This window comes from Mastigoproctus giganteus, chromosome 7 (assembly GCF_048544385.1).
Source record: "Mastigoproctus giganteus isolate SK-2022 chromosome 7, ASM4854438v1, whole genome shotgun sequence".
Taxonomy (NCBI): Eukaryota; Metazoa; Arthropoda; class Arachnida; order Uropygi; family Thelyphonidae; genus Mastigoproctus; species Mastigoproctus giganteus.
Genome location: NC_143581.1, coordinates 46,616,285 through 46,632,471, shown reverse-complemented (window position 1 = coordinate 46,632,471; position 16,187 = coordinate 46,616,285). Strand labels below are relative to the sequence as shown.

General features: G+C 36.4%; 1 protein-coding gene across 1 annotated transcript in view; it reads right to left on the bottom strand.

The window, feature by feature from the left end:
• The window catches only part of LOC150082873 (N-terminal EF-hand calcium-binding protein 1-like), a 58,207-nt gene that overhangs the window by 2,330 nt on the left and 39,690 nt on the right, over nt 1–16,187 (bottom strand). Inside the window, exons 10-12 of the mRNA XM_090376885.1 lie at nt 8,012–8,089; nt 3,893–3,984; nt 3,735–3,807 (exon numbers count right to left, since the gene is read on the bottom strand). Of these exons, the coding sequence (XP_090233011.1) occupies nt 3,788–3,807; nt 3,893–3,984; nt 8,012–8,089 (190 nt within the window). The 3' untranslated portion in view covers nt 3,735–3,787. The remainder of the gene's footprint in view (nt 1–3,734; nt 3,808–3,892; nt 3,985–8,011; nt 8,090–16,187) is intronic.

The window sequence follows — 16,187 nt, the reverse complement described above, 5'->3', positions numbered from 1 at the left end:
GCTGCATGTCGTAGAGTTGAAGCAGCATTGTTGTATTAGATCTTACTCAATTGAGACACTGGATAAGCTAAAAATAAATATATATATATGTGGTATACTGAATTGATCATCATTCCTTTTACCAAAATTTCAGTCTGACATTTTCAGCAGTCGGAAATTTAGTAATTGCACATATTCAGAGATGCTTTAATTTAAAACTAATTTGCACACAAACATCCACAGAAATATTACTGTGCATGTACTAACCAGATACTAACTACAGGGATGACCTGGTTTACTGCATCACTTAGTGCAGTGGTGATAAACTAAGAAGCATTGCTTTTCAGCTCACCTAAGCAAATAAAGTGCGAAGTCAACTATATTCACTGGCTTTTCCATCAGTATATCTTTGAGGCGACAATTTTGGATACCTAGTAACTGCTCTGGTTTGAAAGCAGTTTACCAAATACAAGGTTGTACACCAACTGGGCACCTCCGTAGCCAGGTGGGTAGGAGCAGCAGTGCATAGCACATGCTTCTTGATTAAACCGAGGTTCGAGCCCGTGACCGCCAAATATGGAGGACGCAGAAAGGTCGGGGAATGACCACCGCATATCCCCGGGCAACATGGCCTTAGTTGCTAATGCTCCTGAAAACCAAATAACAACAATACACCAACTGGCTTTCCTACAATTTTACATCTTTCTTACTGCATAGCACCTGCAATCCATAGTTTGTTTCCCCCCCCCCAACCAGAGTGTGTTTAAAGTGTAAACTACGCTATATGATATATATCATTGCTCCTATTTTCCATTTGATACACTACACCGCACCATTATATTTGCATATGATAACAGAGGTTTCTACTGTTTTGGCTAGTATATGAGGTGTGGCAATAAAGTTCCCAGACTGGTTCAATAAAAAGAACTCATAAAGTCTTTGCAAGTAACGCTGTTGCTTCTGCTCATCCATCATGAGGGTGTGCATCACAAATTTTTCACAGACTTTACTTTTCCCTAAATCTTCATGCAGAATTTAGATGAATCATCGGCTTGGGTAAAGAAAGCCTGCACGAGAACGACGATAAACGTCGGATAACTTACGCGGTAAATTAGTTTGCCGATACGGCACTCTAGCGCTGCTCACTTGGTAAACAGACGGTAGGTGTTATCGGTCGTTCTCGACTTTGCTCCAGACCGTTAACACCTACCGTCTGTTTACCGAGTGAGCAGCGCTAGAGTGCCGTATCGGCAAACTAATTTTCCGCGTAAGTTATCCGACGTTTCTCGTCGTTCTCGTGCAGGCTTTCTTTACCTTTGCCGAAAAAAGGTTAGGTTACCCCCTCCACTTCGGGAGTGGTTCAAGCTCCCATGGGATTCAAGTCGAGGTAACCTGATCTTTTTTCACCGTTACAGTAAATGTTAGGGCATGTACGATTAGGACAAGTTACCATTAGTGCTGCTACAGTGATACTAAACCGATGTTATCGTGTGTTGTGTTCGCGCACCAATCAGCACGTCGTTTGCCACGCCTACCTGTCAATCAGTATATCGTTCTCGACTTTGCTCCAGACCGTTAGCACCTACCGTCTGTTTACCGAGTGAGCAGCGCTAGAGTGCCGTATCTGCAAACTAATTTTCCGCGTAAGTTATCCGACGTTTCTCATCGTTCTCGTGCAGGCTTTCTTTACCTTCGCCCAATTTCCCAAACTTTTGCAACTCTGTCCTAATTTCGAGAAGTTGACAGATGTCCACTTCTTGGATCATCATGAACATTCTCACATCAGTCTTTGAACTGCTTATACCATTCAAACACACTGGTACAACTTTACATTTCATCACCATAAACAGTTTTTAACATTTCGTACATTTGTGTTGCAGATTTTTCCAGTTTAAAGCAAAATTTGATATTGATTCATTGTAAAATCATGACATGGAACATTAACATTACTAATGAAACTGGTTCCTACCAGTAATCTGTCAGCCTACTGGACAATCTGTACCATCATCTGTTGGAAGAAGTTTGAATTACAACATACCAACTACTATTAGTAAGTAGTCCTGCTTAAAAATTAAATTTTAAGCAACTTGCTTAAAATGAGAGAACTAAAGCCATTTAAAAAGACATATTTTTCATTTATTACAGTAAAAAGGAAAGGAACAGTTTATAAATATATATCTATATAGTGACTATATAGATTACATGTTTATTTTCAAACTCAAACATGTCCACCAAAGCACCAGTCTAAGAACTTTATTGCCACACCTCATGTATATTTGTAGAATAGCAATAATATGAATTACTATTAGTAAGTAGTCCTGTAAAAATCTAAAATTGCTTTGCATATAGGACATTAGTAAAATTAATAAAATACATTTTAAAAAAATGTGAGAATTGGAAGCATGAAAGGGAGAGAAATGTGAAAAAGACATTTAACCTGGCAGCAGTGACACTAACAGTTGTAACAACTCTTATGCATCTATTCTGACTAACCCTAATTTTTTTTGTTTTTAAACACTAATCAGGTTAAAAAAAAAAAAAATTTTTTTTTCTTTCAAATTTTGCTTATGTTCTGATATATCTTGTATACAAAACAGACCTTTTACTGATGGATTTCAGTACTTATTAAATTTTCTTTTATGAAAAGTTAAAAATGGGTTGTTTTTTTTTATACCTCTTGTTTTTTAAAAGAAAATCTTACTACTTTTACTGAAAATAAAAAAAATAATAATAATTATCAGTCACTCCTACTTTCAAGTTTATAAAACTTGTTAAATATGGGAAAATTTAAACTTACAAGTATATACTTGTGTTTTGTCAAATATATAACAATTGAGACAAGAAGCCATTTGATATAATCAGTGTAAGCAAAGTGTAACTTCTGTAGCACTATCAGAAACCATCTGACAAGATATGTATTTGTTTACACTTTCCAAGTGAGACCAAAAGTAGTAAGCTAGAGTGGAAAGTAAAAACAGCAAAGTACAGGGAATTAAACTCGAACTGGCAATTAATGTGCAATAGATATTTTGTTATGGGGTTGGTCAGGCCATGATGCCACCACTGCAGTATTGAGAAATAATAGAAAGGATGACTGGGAGAATCATTTGAAGTCAGTAGCAATACAGGGCAGTCTATAATTAATGCAATCTAATCTGTTTTAGAATTAGAGTGATTAATTTAAAATAGCATTTACAAATTTATTTTGAATGTGCTATTGAGTTTTTATGCTTTTCCACTAAATGATAAGCCTATCATTAAAGTATTACTTCATTATAATCAGGGCCAGAGTGAAACATTTTTGGGAACCTTCATTACCGATTACATTTCCAAATTTTTTTTTCATATAGAGTCTGCCAAATGCCACCTAAAAAAAAATTTATAAAAAAAACTAAAAATAATTTTTTATAATTGAACAAAAGTGCCTCACAAATGTCATGTGAGCAGATTAGATCCATTTAGGGTATGAACAATAATAGAGCTTTTGTTTTTGGACAGATGTGGTACATCCAAAATTTTGACACTGGCAAAAATACAGAATAGCCTTTGTTTCCAGTCATTCTTCATACAGCACATAACCAAATCAAGAAACAGAGGCTTACAACTGTTTTTCTTTGAATTTAATTAAATATTTAAAAAATATATAAATACAACAAAAATATACTCTTCATACTGAAGAGTATATAAGAGTATGTCTGGTCCTGATTATAATTACCATCTGTTTCATTACTTAAATAATATTTGAGTAGCTTCACCTGATAATGGCCCACACATACAGCAACTACTGAATATGCAGTGACTATATAGATTACATATCCCACCAGGAACCTGAAAATAAACAAATACCATAAGTAGGTTGTCATTTTTAATATGCATGAGACATATGAAACATACTGAATCAGTCTCACCATACCTGGTATTTCCATCCTATTAAAAAATTCAGGCTTTTTAAGACAATCCACATTGTGATGTTGAAAAGCTTTATATGCTTCAGATCGAACTTGCCTGACAAGGAAAAAATTAAATTTAAGCAACTTGCTTAAAATGAGAGAACTAAAGCCATTTAAAAAGACTCATATTTTTCATTTATTACAGTAAAAAGAAAAGGAACAGTTTTCATAAATTTATTTATAACTAAGCTTACTTTTTTAAGTCTGTTTTAATTATACGTTGAAAATTGATGAAATCACTATTATTATTGCCTGTTAACACAAACAGTTTGTCCATGGCTGAATCTCAAAGATGTAACTAGGGTATGGCAAGTATGGCCTCTGCCACAGACACCAATTCATTATTGGTGCCAAATGCAGTTAGAGACTAGAACAACTTTATAATTTATTTTAAAAATATGACAATTGTAATTATCTAAATCAATTATAAAAGCCTCTCTTTTTTATATAAAAGTACAACCTCATGGATAATGATTTAATAATATTAATGTTTATAAGTTTAAATATATTATAATTAATAATCAGATAATTATAATTTAATTATTTTTATGAAATAAAGGAGCATTTCAGATATTTGGCCATAGTGTCAAAATTCCTGGCTACACTTCTGCCAAATCTGCACTGTATACAGCTAGCAATGACATATGCACCATTATATAGGCAGATACTATATTTGAAAATATAGTAAGTTGTATGAGGATAAGTGAAAGGTAAGTTTTTTTTATGGATGTAAGTTTAGGAATTGGTACCAATGCTTCTACTAAATATTAGTATGAGTTCCTAAATTTACATTTTGGAATTGGTACTAAAATTAAAAGGTCAAAAACATTCTAACATTTTGTTTGTTTGTTGTTTGGTTTTTAGGAGCATTAGCAAATAAGGCCATATTGCTCCAGGGATATGCGGTGGTCATTCCCTGACCTTTCTGCACCCTCCGTATTTGGTGGTCACAGGCTCGAACCCCGGTCAAATCAAGAAGCATGTGCTGCTCCTGCCCACCTGGCTACAGAGGTGCCCTAACATTTTGTCTGCACATACAGAACAGCCAATATCAAAATGGTTTTTGACAATGTGGCAGGTTGAAATGAGTGCAGTACAGTATTATTCAGTTTCTTACAATGGAAGTCATCTCTCCAGAAAATTCACTACTTCGTGTGGAAATATGTACATTAACAACTGTGTGTTGTCACCCTCCCCCTGAATCTACAAAAGAGAAAACTGTTACCACAAAGGAAGAATAACTGGAATATGATTAGATGAGCCTCCCCGAGGACAAGCTCAGAGTTTTTCCAAAAGAAAATGTCATATGGTGTGTGACAATTGATCATGTGGCCTGGGAGATAGTTATCACTCTGGGCAGTGCCAGATTTAGACATAAGCCATGGCTTGGGTCCTTGTTATATGATAAGCCTCTTAACATGTTTAACTTAGGTCTCATCAATTCTAAATCTGGGTCTGCTTGTACATTACCTATCACAGATTGCAGTCCAGGAAGCTGTGTGAGGTGGATTCCCAAGTATCTCAGTGAATTAAAATATTTACAAACAGGATTATGTCTGTGGCACCTAATGTGATATAAAGAAAGAGATGGCCTTGAATCGTATAGCGACTGGATGAAACAGGGTGCAGGTATATTAAGCCACAGAACAAGGGCTACAATTGAAGCATCAAATATCACCACAGATGAAGAAATTCAAGTTTTCTGAAACACAGAAAGGTTATGTTTCTGCTGTTCTTTAACTTGTAGATACTGCTATTGTGCCATGTCACAGGAGGCTAAATAGTCAGTCCAATACATCATGAACAAATCCACAAATTTTATCTGTGATATACCATCAAAAACAAGAGACACAGACAGGGCCGGATGAAGGTATTTAGCACCCAGGGCAGAAAGATTTTTTGGCACCCTTTACTAAGGATATAGATTTTTTGTCTTCGTTCTGTTTTTGGTGCCCCTTAAAGAATGGTGTCCGGGCCTTAATCCGGCACTGGACACAGATGTTTGGCTAATGCTGTCTTTTGTTACATGACAATGTGCATCCATACACAGTTCATGCTATGGCAACAATCCAGGAACTGCATTAAGAAGACTTGATCGTCTTCTGTATACAGCTGGACTTATCTTGTAAGTTTTGTTTTTAAGAGGACTGAAAAATGAACTGGCAAGAACTGGTTCCACACAGACGATGAAATAAACACTGACAAAGTAGATTTTTTTTTTTTTTTTTTTTATATTCATTTATGAAGTATTGTGTGTGTTTCTGCTTTTTTATTTCAGATAAAATAGTTTACCAGTAAAAACAAATAACATTAATTGTTTTCTTAAACAATTATGCATAAATAATGACTGGAATCAATTGTAGGGTCAAATCAACATGGATGATGAGTGAGGGAGATTAAAATAATGGTGACAGTTGCAATGGAGACTTATGGGCTGGGCAATGCTAACAAAAATACTTTATTAGTGTGAATTTATTTTGAAAGACAGCGTTAGTGCGTTAGTTATTGATAGAAAAAAAAAATTCATTTGATGCACTAATAAATCAACACAAATAAAGTACTTTAAGATTGTTTATTTATCAAATACTGTGGCATTTATGTGCTTTTATTTATTTATAATACATTTACTTCTTTCTGCATCTTTATTTCAGATAATATACAATGGGCATTTGAAAAGTTTTTGGCCTGAATATGATAGGGTAGTGGTACAGTGTTAAAAATTTCTGTACTTAATGAATAGCTTCAAATAGTAACCCACCAAGCTTCATGCAGTTTTAGAAATGTCTTTTTTAATTACAGGCCCTGAGGTCAACAAGGTTGTATTAATATGGAAGGATGGACAAAAATCAGTCATCCAATATTTGAGAAAATGGGCCTAATGTCAAAGGCAATTTATGAGGATATGGTTATAATAGTGGGGAGGATACCCCCATCCTATTCCATGGTTATGAAGTGGGCAATGGAATTTAAATTGGGGGGGGGGGCTACAAATACTGTCAGTATGCATGATTTGGTGATGATTGAGTGACAAGTGACAGTTCGGTACATTGCTAGCACCTGAGAATCTCACCTGAACGTATGTACCACATAACAGTAGAGGTTCTTGCTATTAGAAAAGTGTCAGCATGATGAATCCCAAAGTTGCTAACAGCAGATAAAAAATGCACAAAGAGTTGTCAAGTCAAGTGAACATTTGCATTGTTTTCAAGCCAATCCAACAAATTTCCTTGCAAGGTTTGTGACCATGGATAAGATGCAGATCCATCACTTTCAGCCATAGATGAAGGAGCAGTCCAAACAGTGGAAACATAGCCCTTCCCTCTCCAAAGAAAGAAAAGTTTTTATTCCTACTGTTGGCAGGGTGATGGCATCAGTTTTTTAGGATGCTAATGGGTTACCTTCAAAAATGCCGGACAGTTGTGGAGGCATATTATGCAGACCTTGTGAGTCATTGGCATGAAAACAGAAAAATGGCAAGGAAAACTCAGCAAAGGAGTCTTGTTCCACCAAGACAATGCAACTGCTCACAAATCTGTCGTTGTCATGGCTGCACTGCATCAGTATGGCTTTGAAATGTTGGACCATCCCCAATTCGCCAGATCTAGCAGCAGACTTTCACCTAATTCGAAAAAAAAAAAAAAATACCTGGCTGGCATCCATTTTCCCACTGGCAATATCATTGCTTGAATGGATGCATTCCTGGAGGCCCAAGAGAAATCTGTCTTTTCAGCTAAAATCAATGCATTGGATCATCAGTGGCAAAAGTGTATAAACTCCAGAGGGAAGTAATGCATTACCAGATTCTTCAAATAAATCATACTCAGGTCACACTTTTCAAATGCTGCTCATAGTTTGACACTAAAAGAAATAACATTTATTTTCTTTGTATGAATAATTATTTATAAACAATGATGGGAATCATCAATAAGTAACGTATCAAGAAGTATTTCGGTATACACAATTTCAATCTCTCTCTCTCTCTCTCTCTCTCTCTCTCTCTCTCTCTCTCTCTCTCTCTCTCTCATGAAATAAACTAGGACTTGTACAAAACCACTAAATTCCAATAAGCTATTTGTCCTTACTTGTGCCAACTGACTGGATTATCCCATAGCTCATAAACTGAATACATAGTTAATTCTTTAAACCACCGTACACCAACACTGAAAAAAAGTATACATATTAGAACATAATAAAAAAAAAATCCTTGAGGAGTTGCATCAAAAATCAAATGACTAATCTGACATGACAGTAATAAAAGGGCAAGGAACACAGATGTCTGACTTTAAAAGCCAAAACAAAATTTTATCAAAAAAAAACTTCATAAATTATAAATTTTACCCTATATGATAAAAACAATTTGAACACAGGTAGTTGCAAAAAGTGCTTTTAATTCAAAAACCTAATACTATAGTAAGACCACCTTTGGTTGAATGGGCCATTCAAATGAGTGGGGGTTGTGTGATCAACATTGCAGGTGACAAGCCTCAAGTGTAGCAAAATTTACTTTTGTAATAAACTTTCAGCAATAAAAAGGGTACATTTTTAAATTTACATGCAGGCATACATAACATTAGGGATAATCCTGTGACAGCCTAAACCCTCCTGGTTATATTTTCTACCAACTTTCAGTAGGTATCTGCTAGAATTCATTGCCATTCCTCCTGCAAAGGCAGTCAGAGCTGATTTTTTTAGAAGGCAGCTGCAAATCTGATGCTCTAGTTTGTACCACAGTGCTCAGTGGAATTCAGGTCTGAGCCAGAAAGTTCAGCTTTTGGACATCACTGTTCACAAACTAGTCCTGCATGGAGCATTGCCATGCTGTTACTGAAAGGACCCATTTCCACAGCACTGCCTAGTGTAAGTAGCACATAATTCCTTAAATGTCCACGTATGCCATGGACATTGTAGTCACTGACTCCATCACCAACAGACCACCTTCACCAAACTTCATAATCAAAACAATACACTCTAACAGGAAGTGTTATACAACAGGCAATCTCCATACTTAAACACATCCATTGGAATGAAGCATTGCATAGCAAGATTCCTCACTATACCAACTGCCACTGCACCAGGGTCCATGAATACCATGAACAACGTTACTCAAAATGGCACTGGAATGAAGTTTATAAAATATCAGTTCAGTATCTAGGTTGCTTGTAAAATATCAGTTCTGCAGGCCTTATTAGAGCAGAATTTGTCACAGTAAAAATATCTACTATATTTATGGAAACATCCTATTTAGGCTTTTCAAGGTGGTCAAGCTTGGAGCATAGTAATCCTATTTTCAGTCTGCTAGGATATCTCTGACTTTCAGTGACCTCATCCAGGTTTGATGCAACAAATGTTGCATCAAACCTAGATGAGGATTATTTAGCCAAGGTATATATATTTGTCTTGATGACTATATGTTTCCAGTGTCCACTCCATGTCTGCATACAGAATTCCTTTTAATACTATGAAAAGCACAGTATTAAAATATTCTAAGTTTAAGAAGGTTTACATGTGTTTCCACATGTAAACCTGCTGATGATCAAATCACTGGAGCATATAAGGCCAGCAGAACAATACATCTCATCATATGTTCCTTTACAAATTTAGCATCACAAATGCCAGTCAGTTCTTGTGGAATGCCAGAGAATTAAGTTTTCTTCCTTGTGGTGATGGAGTGTTCTGTGAAGAAAAGCTGATCATCCTAGGTTACTCCCAGGTTCTCACAATGTTTATTTTCTGCATGGGTCGACCACTGGAGAGTACAGTGATGTTATTTTTTGTGTTTTCTGAAAAAGGAGATATTGGCTGGGTTTTTTTCCCCCCATTGGATTTAATTCAAGAACCGTCAAGCATAGGAAGTTAGCAAGATAGTAGTTACATGCTATGTGGAAAACAAGGAAACTTCATATACACCAACACCATTATTTGATGGAAAGAATTTTTACATTATCTGTGTAGAAAAGAATTTTAATGTAGAACTGGAATACCCATGACAAATATTTTGCCAAAACTGTTTCAGAGCAGTAAAGATTAATATTGAAGTAATTACAAAAACTTTTCTCTTGGCTCCCTTTGCTGCTAAGCTAAGGTGTCATTAGGATGGATTGGTTAAAAATGCAATCTGATAATTTTTTACATGTATGACTATATCATCATTTAAAAAAAATTAAAATTATTTCACAAAATTATCTGGACCTGGAAACCATTACATAAAGTTGTCCATGAACAAAAATGGCAACTTTGTTGAAAGTCTGACCCTGAGATTCGTTGTTATGACAAAAGCTAAGAAACTGTCTTCTCTTTAAAGTAAATGGCAAGTTAGTTTCACTGGAAGCTAAATCAATTCTCAGGGTATGAAAATCAGTCAGAAAAATTTTTGCATTTTTTTTTCTCTCAATTTTACTGCTAAATAAAACCTATTTCAAAAGGAATCAGATCAAAATCTTGTTTAGTGTTTGAGTTATTCAAGTTCAAAGAGCATTCCAGACAGAGGAATGGAGACATGTAAGCAAATTATCATACAGATGTGAGGAAAGGATCAAGGGCTGCAGGAAAAAAAATGTAGCAAAGATTTCTCTGCTTTATGGGACCCCCAATTTAATATATAACTAATGTTGAAATATTCACATATTGTGATTATTTGCCTCTTTGTTAACAGTTTCAGTAGAAGTGTAAGTAGGTTTTTTGTTATGCTTGATTAATTGATTTTTCAAACGTTTTTAATAAGTTAGCGCCTATGGAAAATAAGGAAGAGTTTTTCAGGTTTTTAGTCAATTGGTTTTAGGTAGGATAAATGAATGCTGATGACCACAACCAGGACAAAATTTGTTTTAAAACCTAACATTTGGGGTGGGGGGATAATTAGAACTTCACTATGTTCGTATAATATGTAGTCTAAAAATTAGACAAATATTTAATAAATGTTTAATAATATAATAAAGTAATTAAGCACTACTAATAAAATAAATCAGAATCAATCATGTTTCACTGAACTTCTTTCTGCCCAATCACATTGATCAGTAGAAACTCTTTACACATTAAGCTTATGATAAATTTTTTTTTTTTTTTTTTATGAGAACCCCAAACACGAGAGGTATTATAACCTATAGTACTTAGTACCGTGCTTGGGTTGGAGGTTGAGAAGACGAAAGAAGATATTTGTTGATATTGGACTTGAACTTCTGTAGATTGTAATTTTCAGGAAATACGTATGAAGGAAGGTTGTTCCAGAAAACGGCAGTTGAATAAATAAATGAGGAGGATGAAAAGTTGGTTCTGTGGGTTTGAAGTTGGACAGTAAATGGATGTTGGCTGGTGGCGGCACGTGTTCGGACTGTTTTGAAAGAGAGAGCGGGAATTATAGAAGCCAATTCAGAAGAATAGTGCTCATGGAAGTATCTGTAGAAGAGGCATGCAGCAGAAACAGTGCGTCTATGAGAAAGCGAGTGGAGAGACTCTGTTAGAGATGAATCATTAATTAACCTAACTGCCCTCTTCTGAATGGAATCAAGAAGCCTGAGACAGGTTTTGGGGGCACCACCCCAGATGTGGGAACAATATTCCATGGCAGGGCGGATTTGCGATTTATACAGAGTGTGCAGCTGTTTGGGAGAAAAGTAACGCCGAGAGCGAAAGAGAAAACCAAGTTTTTTAGATGCAGAGGAAGCAATATTTGTAATGTGCTTGTGCCAAGAGAGATTAGAAGTCAGGGTAATCCCCAAAAGAGATATATCATTTTGCCTAGAAATCGGAGTGTTACTAAAGATAAGCATAGGAGCAGAAGAATCCTTTTTGCGAGATATAAGACAAGATTGAGTTTTAGAAGGGTTGAAATCAACTAAGTTGTCTTTGCCCCACTGGAGAAATACCTGAAGATCGGCATTTAAGGAATTGGCAGCAGATTTTCGAGAACTTGAAGCTGATTGAGCTGGACAAGGTTTCTCAAAATGGAAAGTTGAATGCAATGTGCTATCATCGGCAAAACTATGGATAGGATTTCCAGTCAATGGAAGAAGGTCATTGATATATAAGAGGAAAAGAGTGGGGGAAAGAACTGAACCTTGGGGGACACCGGCATTATTGGAGAAGTTAGAAGACAGAGAGCCATCTACCATCACCCTCAGTGAGCGATCAGAGAGAAAACTGGATAACCAATTACTAAAAACAGTTGGCAAACCATAAGATAAAAACTGGTTTAGAAGACTTTTATGCCAAACACGATCAAAAGCCTTTGAGATGTCAAGAGCAACTACTTGTGTTTCACCAAACCTTTCGATTGAATTAGTCCATAAATGGGTAACATAAGTCAGAATATCACCAGTGGATCGACACCGACGGAATCCATACTGGCGATCGTTGATCAGACGGAAGGTTTCTAGGTAGTTTAAGAGTTGGCGGTTAATTGATTTCTCCATTACTTTAGAAAGAGTAGAAGTAATTGCAATGGGACGATAATTGGATTGGAGGGATTTGTCACCCTTTTTAGGAACTGGCTGGATATGAGCAAATTTCCAAGCAGAAGGAAAAACACCTTTGGAATAAGAAAGTGAAAAAAGGTGGCAAAGAATAGGAGTAAGTTCAGGAGCACAGGTTTTGAGAACAAGTGGAGAAATACCATCAAGACCTGGAGCTTAGCATCAAGATTCATCAAAATCCTTCTGATATCCTTTTGACGGAAGACCAAAGGAGGCATTGAATGGAGCGTGTTAGGAATGGTGGGAGGTGTTTTACCAAGATCATTAATACATGAGCTCAAAGAAAAATGGGATGCTAGCAGGTCAGCTTTATCCTTGGCTGAAGTGACAACAGAACCATCTGGTTTGGACAGAGATGGGAGCAGAGATGGGCAAAAGTTGCGGCCAATAGCTTTGGCAAGATACCAGAATGCTCGGCTACCATTAGGGCAAGAAGCAAGTTTTCTACTCTTAGCCTGTTCAAACTCTAGTTTGGACTGATTAATAACTGCTTTACAATTGTTGCGAGCTTTGGTGTAGGCAGAAAATGAAACTGAAGAATTAGAAACAAGCCAATTACGATATGCAACGTTCTTCTCTTGGACAGCCTTAGCACATTTATGGGAAAACCAAGGTTTAGATAAAGGACGAGATTTTAAAGTGGAGTGTGGGATAAAGGATTCCATTCCTGCAAGAATAATTTCACTGAAACGATCTGAGCAAACGTTGACATCAGAAGTTTTGAAACAGTAATCAGACCAAGGAAAAGAAGAAAAGAAGTCTCACAGGTCATCCCATTTTGCATTCTTGTAATGCCAAACAATACGAGGTTGGGAATAGCCATGAGATAAAGGTTCCATTAGAGAAGAGGCAATCACCAAGTTGTGATCTGATGTGCCTAACGGACCTCTCACTTCAACCTTGTACTTAGAAGGGTTGTTTGTGAGAAAAAGATCAAGCGTATTGGCTGTATGATTAGGATTGTCCGGTATTCTTGTAGGTAAATGAACAATTGTGCTAGGTCATTAGTAATTGCAAAAGCCTCAGCATCTCGACCTGCTGGGTCGGTGCGACTAGAAAACGGAAGCCAGCTGGAGTTGTGAACGTTAAAATCACCAAGGAAAATTACCTCACTGTTAGGAAAGTTGGACTGGAGAAAGTCAAGTTGCAAAGAGAGGAAGTCAAAGAGCCCCAAGTGATTAGTGGAGTTGGGAGAACGGTAGAGACAACAGATGAATTTTACACAATGAGGTAGAGAGATTTTAAGCCAGAGAAGATCAAAGAGAGGAGATTCCAAATTGCCAAGTCTCTGACAGGGAATATCAGAACGGACATATGCACAAGTACCACCTTTGAGGCGAAAGGAATCATACAGCAAATAATTTGGACATCTGAGATGAGCAGTAGTTGAATCAACTGATAACTGAGATTCAGTCAGAAAAGGTACATGGGGTTTGGAAGACTGCAAGTGGAAATGGACATCGTTGAGATTAGAATTGAGACCACGTATATTTGTGAAATGAATTAGGAAGTCCTTGGGAGGTTTAGATCTTTTCGCAGATAAGCTTGCTCTATTATTTTGACAATTCATGGTGTATTCAATAGTAAGAAAAAGTGGGTGGGACATGCTGTATGAAGTAATGAAATTTTTGGATATGGCGTACATATGGTAAGAATATACCCAGATCCTTGACATAACGTGGCCTCGACAATGCTCCCCGCATACACACTACTCGGACTCCCAGTCACTATCTGGCAGAGTAGAGGTAGCAAGATTATACACTAGCTGATCCGGAAGCTTCCTAGAGAGTTACCAATAGGTTCAGTCCGGTGTACTAACTAGCGGCCGGCCTGCGAACACCGTTTTAGAGCTGTACCCTCGAAATGTAAGGAATATTGGATCTCGCCACGACATTCATCATAACCTCAAAAATCATCAATCATACTGCATGATGGAAGAGATAGATAAGGGTTGGCCGGAACTTAGCTCTAGAGACTAAACATGGGTTCCACCACTTCAAGCCTCCAATAAGCAAAGTGGTGGTATTTCACTGGTTGATGAGAGTCATCTACCACCTAGTACTGCCTGGTAACATAGAGGGGCGGCGTTCCTCCATGTGGTGTGGGCGCCACACCTCGACCCCTGCTTACGTTGGTTCACACCTGGGTGGTCACCCACCATGTACTTGTGCATGAAGGTTATACCCAGGATTACTAACAGTCCCACCATCGTGAAGGTGCAAGCAGAGGATTTGGCTGTCATAGACTGTCCGGACTTCGCCGAAATTGGGTCCACTTTGACTTGAGTGTCACCCGAATATCAGTTCCATCAGCATTTTAGACTCCCAGGTAGCAAGAACAGCTTGTCTGGCATATTTGAGAGAATGTCTGTGACAACCTCAAGGACAAATTTACATAATGTAATGGTATTAATAGTTTTTACATCAGGCCATTCTGTCCATCTGACCAATAAACATTTACAGGATGAGGTAGCATTCTAAACACACATTTTTAATGTGGACTTAAAAACTATTTCAGGAAAATAAATTTTCTGGAGAAAATTTAAATTTTTGTGCAACTTATAGTAGATTATAAAATCTACAAAATGAATTAGATTTTTCTCAAATTTAATTTTAGAGTTAGGTACTGGTGTGGCAGAGTTGTGTGGAAATTAAGTTCTTATTGCTATTTTCATTATTAAGTGGCAAATTATAATAATTTTAAATAATGATTCATCAATTTAAAAAATATTTTTTCAGCATTTCCATTATGTAACAAATGCAAACAAAAAGCCAGATAATTTTTCAATTTCTATGATCTGCTGTTAACAAACTTCATTAAAAAAAAAATGCCCACTGACAATAACAAGATGTTTTTAGCCATCATTCCTCTCTTTTAACTCTTCTAAAATTAATTTAAAGGGAAAAAAACTGAATAAATAATTAGCTTTTCCATCAATTTGAAATTCCATATTAACAATATTTTTACAAATATTTGGTACTTCCAAACAGGAATACTTTTTTAAAAACATCTCTTCCATAAATTTATTTAAGAGTGCAGCCTATTTTTCTAGATATTCAAAAGTTGTTTCCTATATATCAAATAACTTATCTTTGAATGATATATTATTCAAAGATGAATTATTTGATATATAGGGAAAATTCTTTAAAATTTTTCAAGCGCTTAAGGAAACAAATTTTTCTTAAATGTGTAATTTAACCTCTTATGCAATTTCAGATAATTAGTTTTTAATAATTGCTCATTGAATATGCTAAGCACACTAAGTTTAATATGGGAGTATGTTTCATGGTGATTCAAAAAAAATTTACAACAAATTTCAGTGTCTTTTCTTCTAATAGAAACAAATGCACTTAAAATTTTTAATACTTGATTGTTTGATATAAAACTTAAAACAGTGAATTTTTGAATGTGTCAATAATTTGTTATAATTTGCAACTTCTAAAGAAGAAAATTCTCAAAGCTACACACTTTAACCACACTGTAAACTAAAGTGTGGAATTCCACACTTTAGTTTACAGTGTGGTAAAGTGTGTAGGGGGGGGGGTTGTTATTGTTTTGTTATTTGGTTTTTAGGAGCATTAGCAACTAAGGCCATATTGCTCCGGTGCAGTGGTCATTCCCTGACCTTTCCGCATCCTCCGTATTTGGTGGTGACGGGCTCGAACCCCGGTCTAATCAAGAAGCATGTGCTATGCACTGCTGCTCTTTCCCACCTGGCTACAGAGGCGCCTCCAGTGGGGGGGGGGACTGTACATGATGGGACAGAAGATGAATTCAAAATCTATACCAA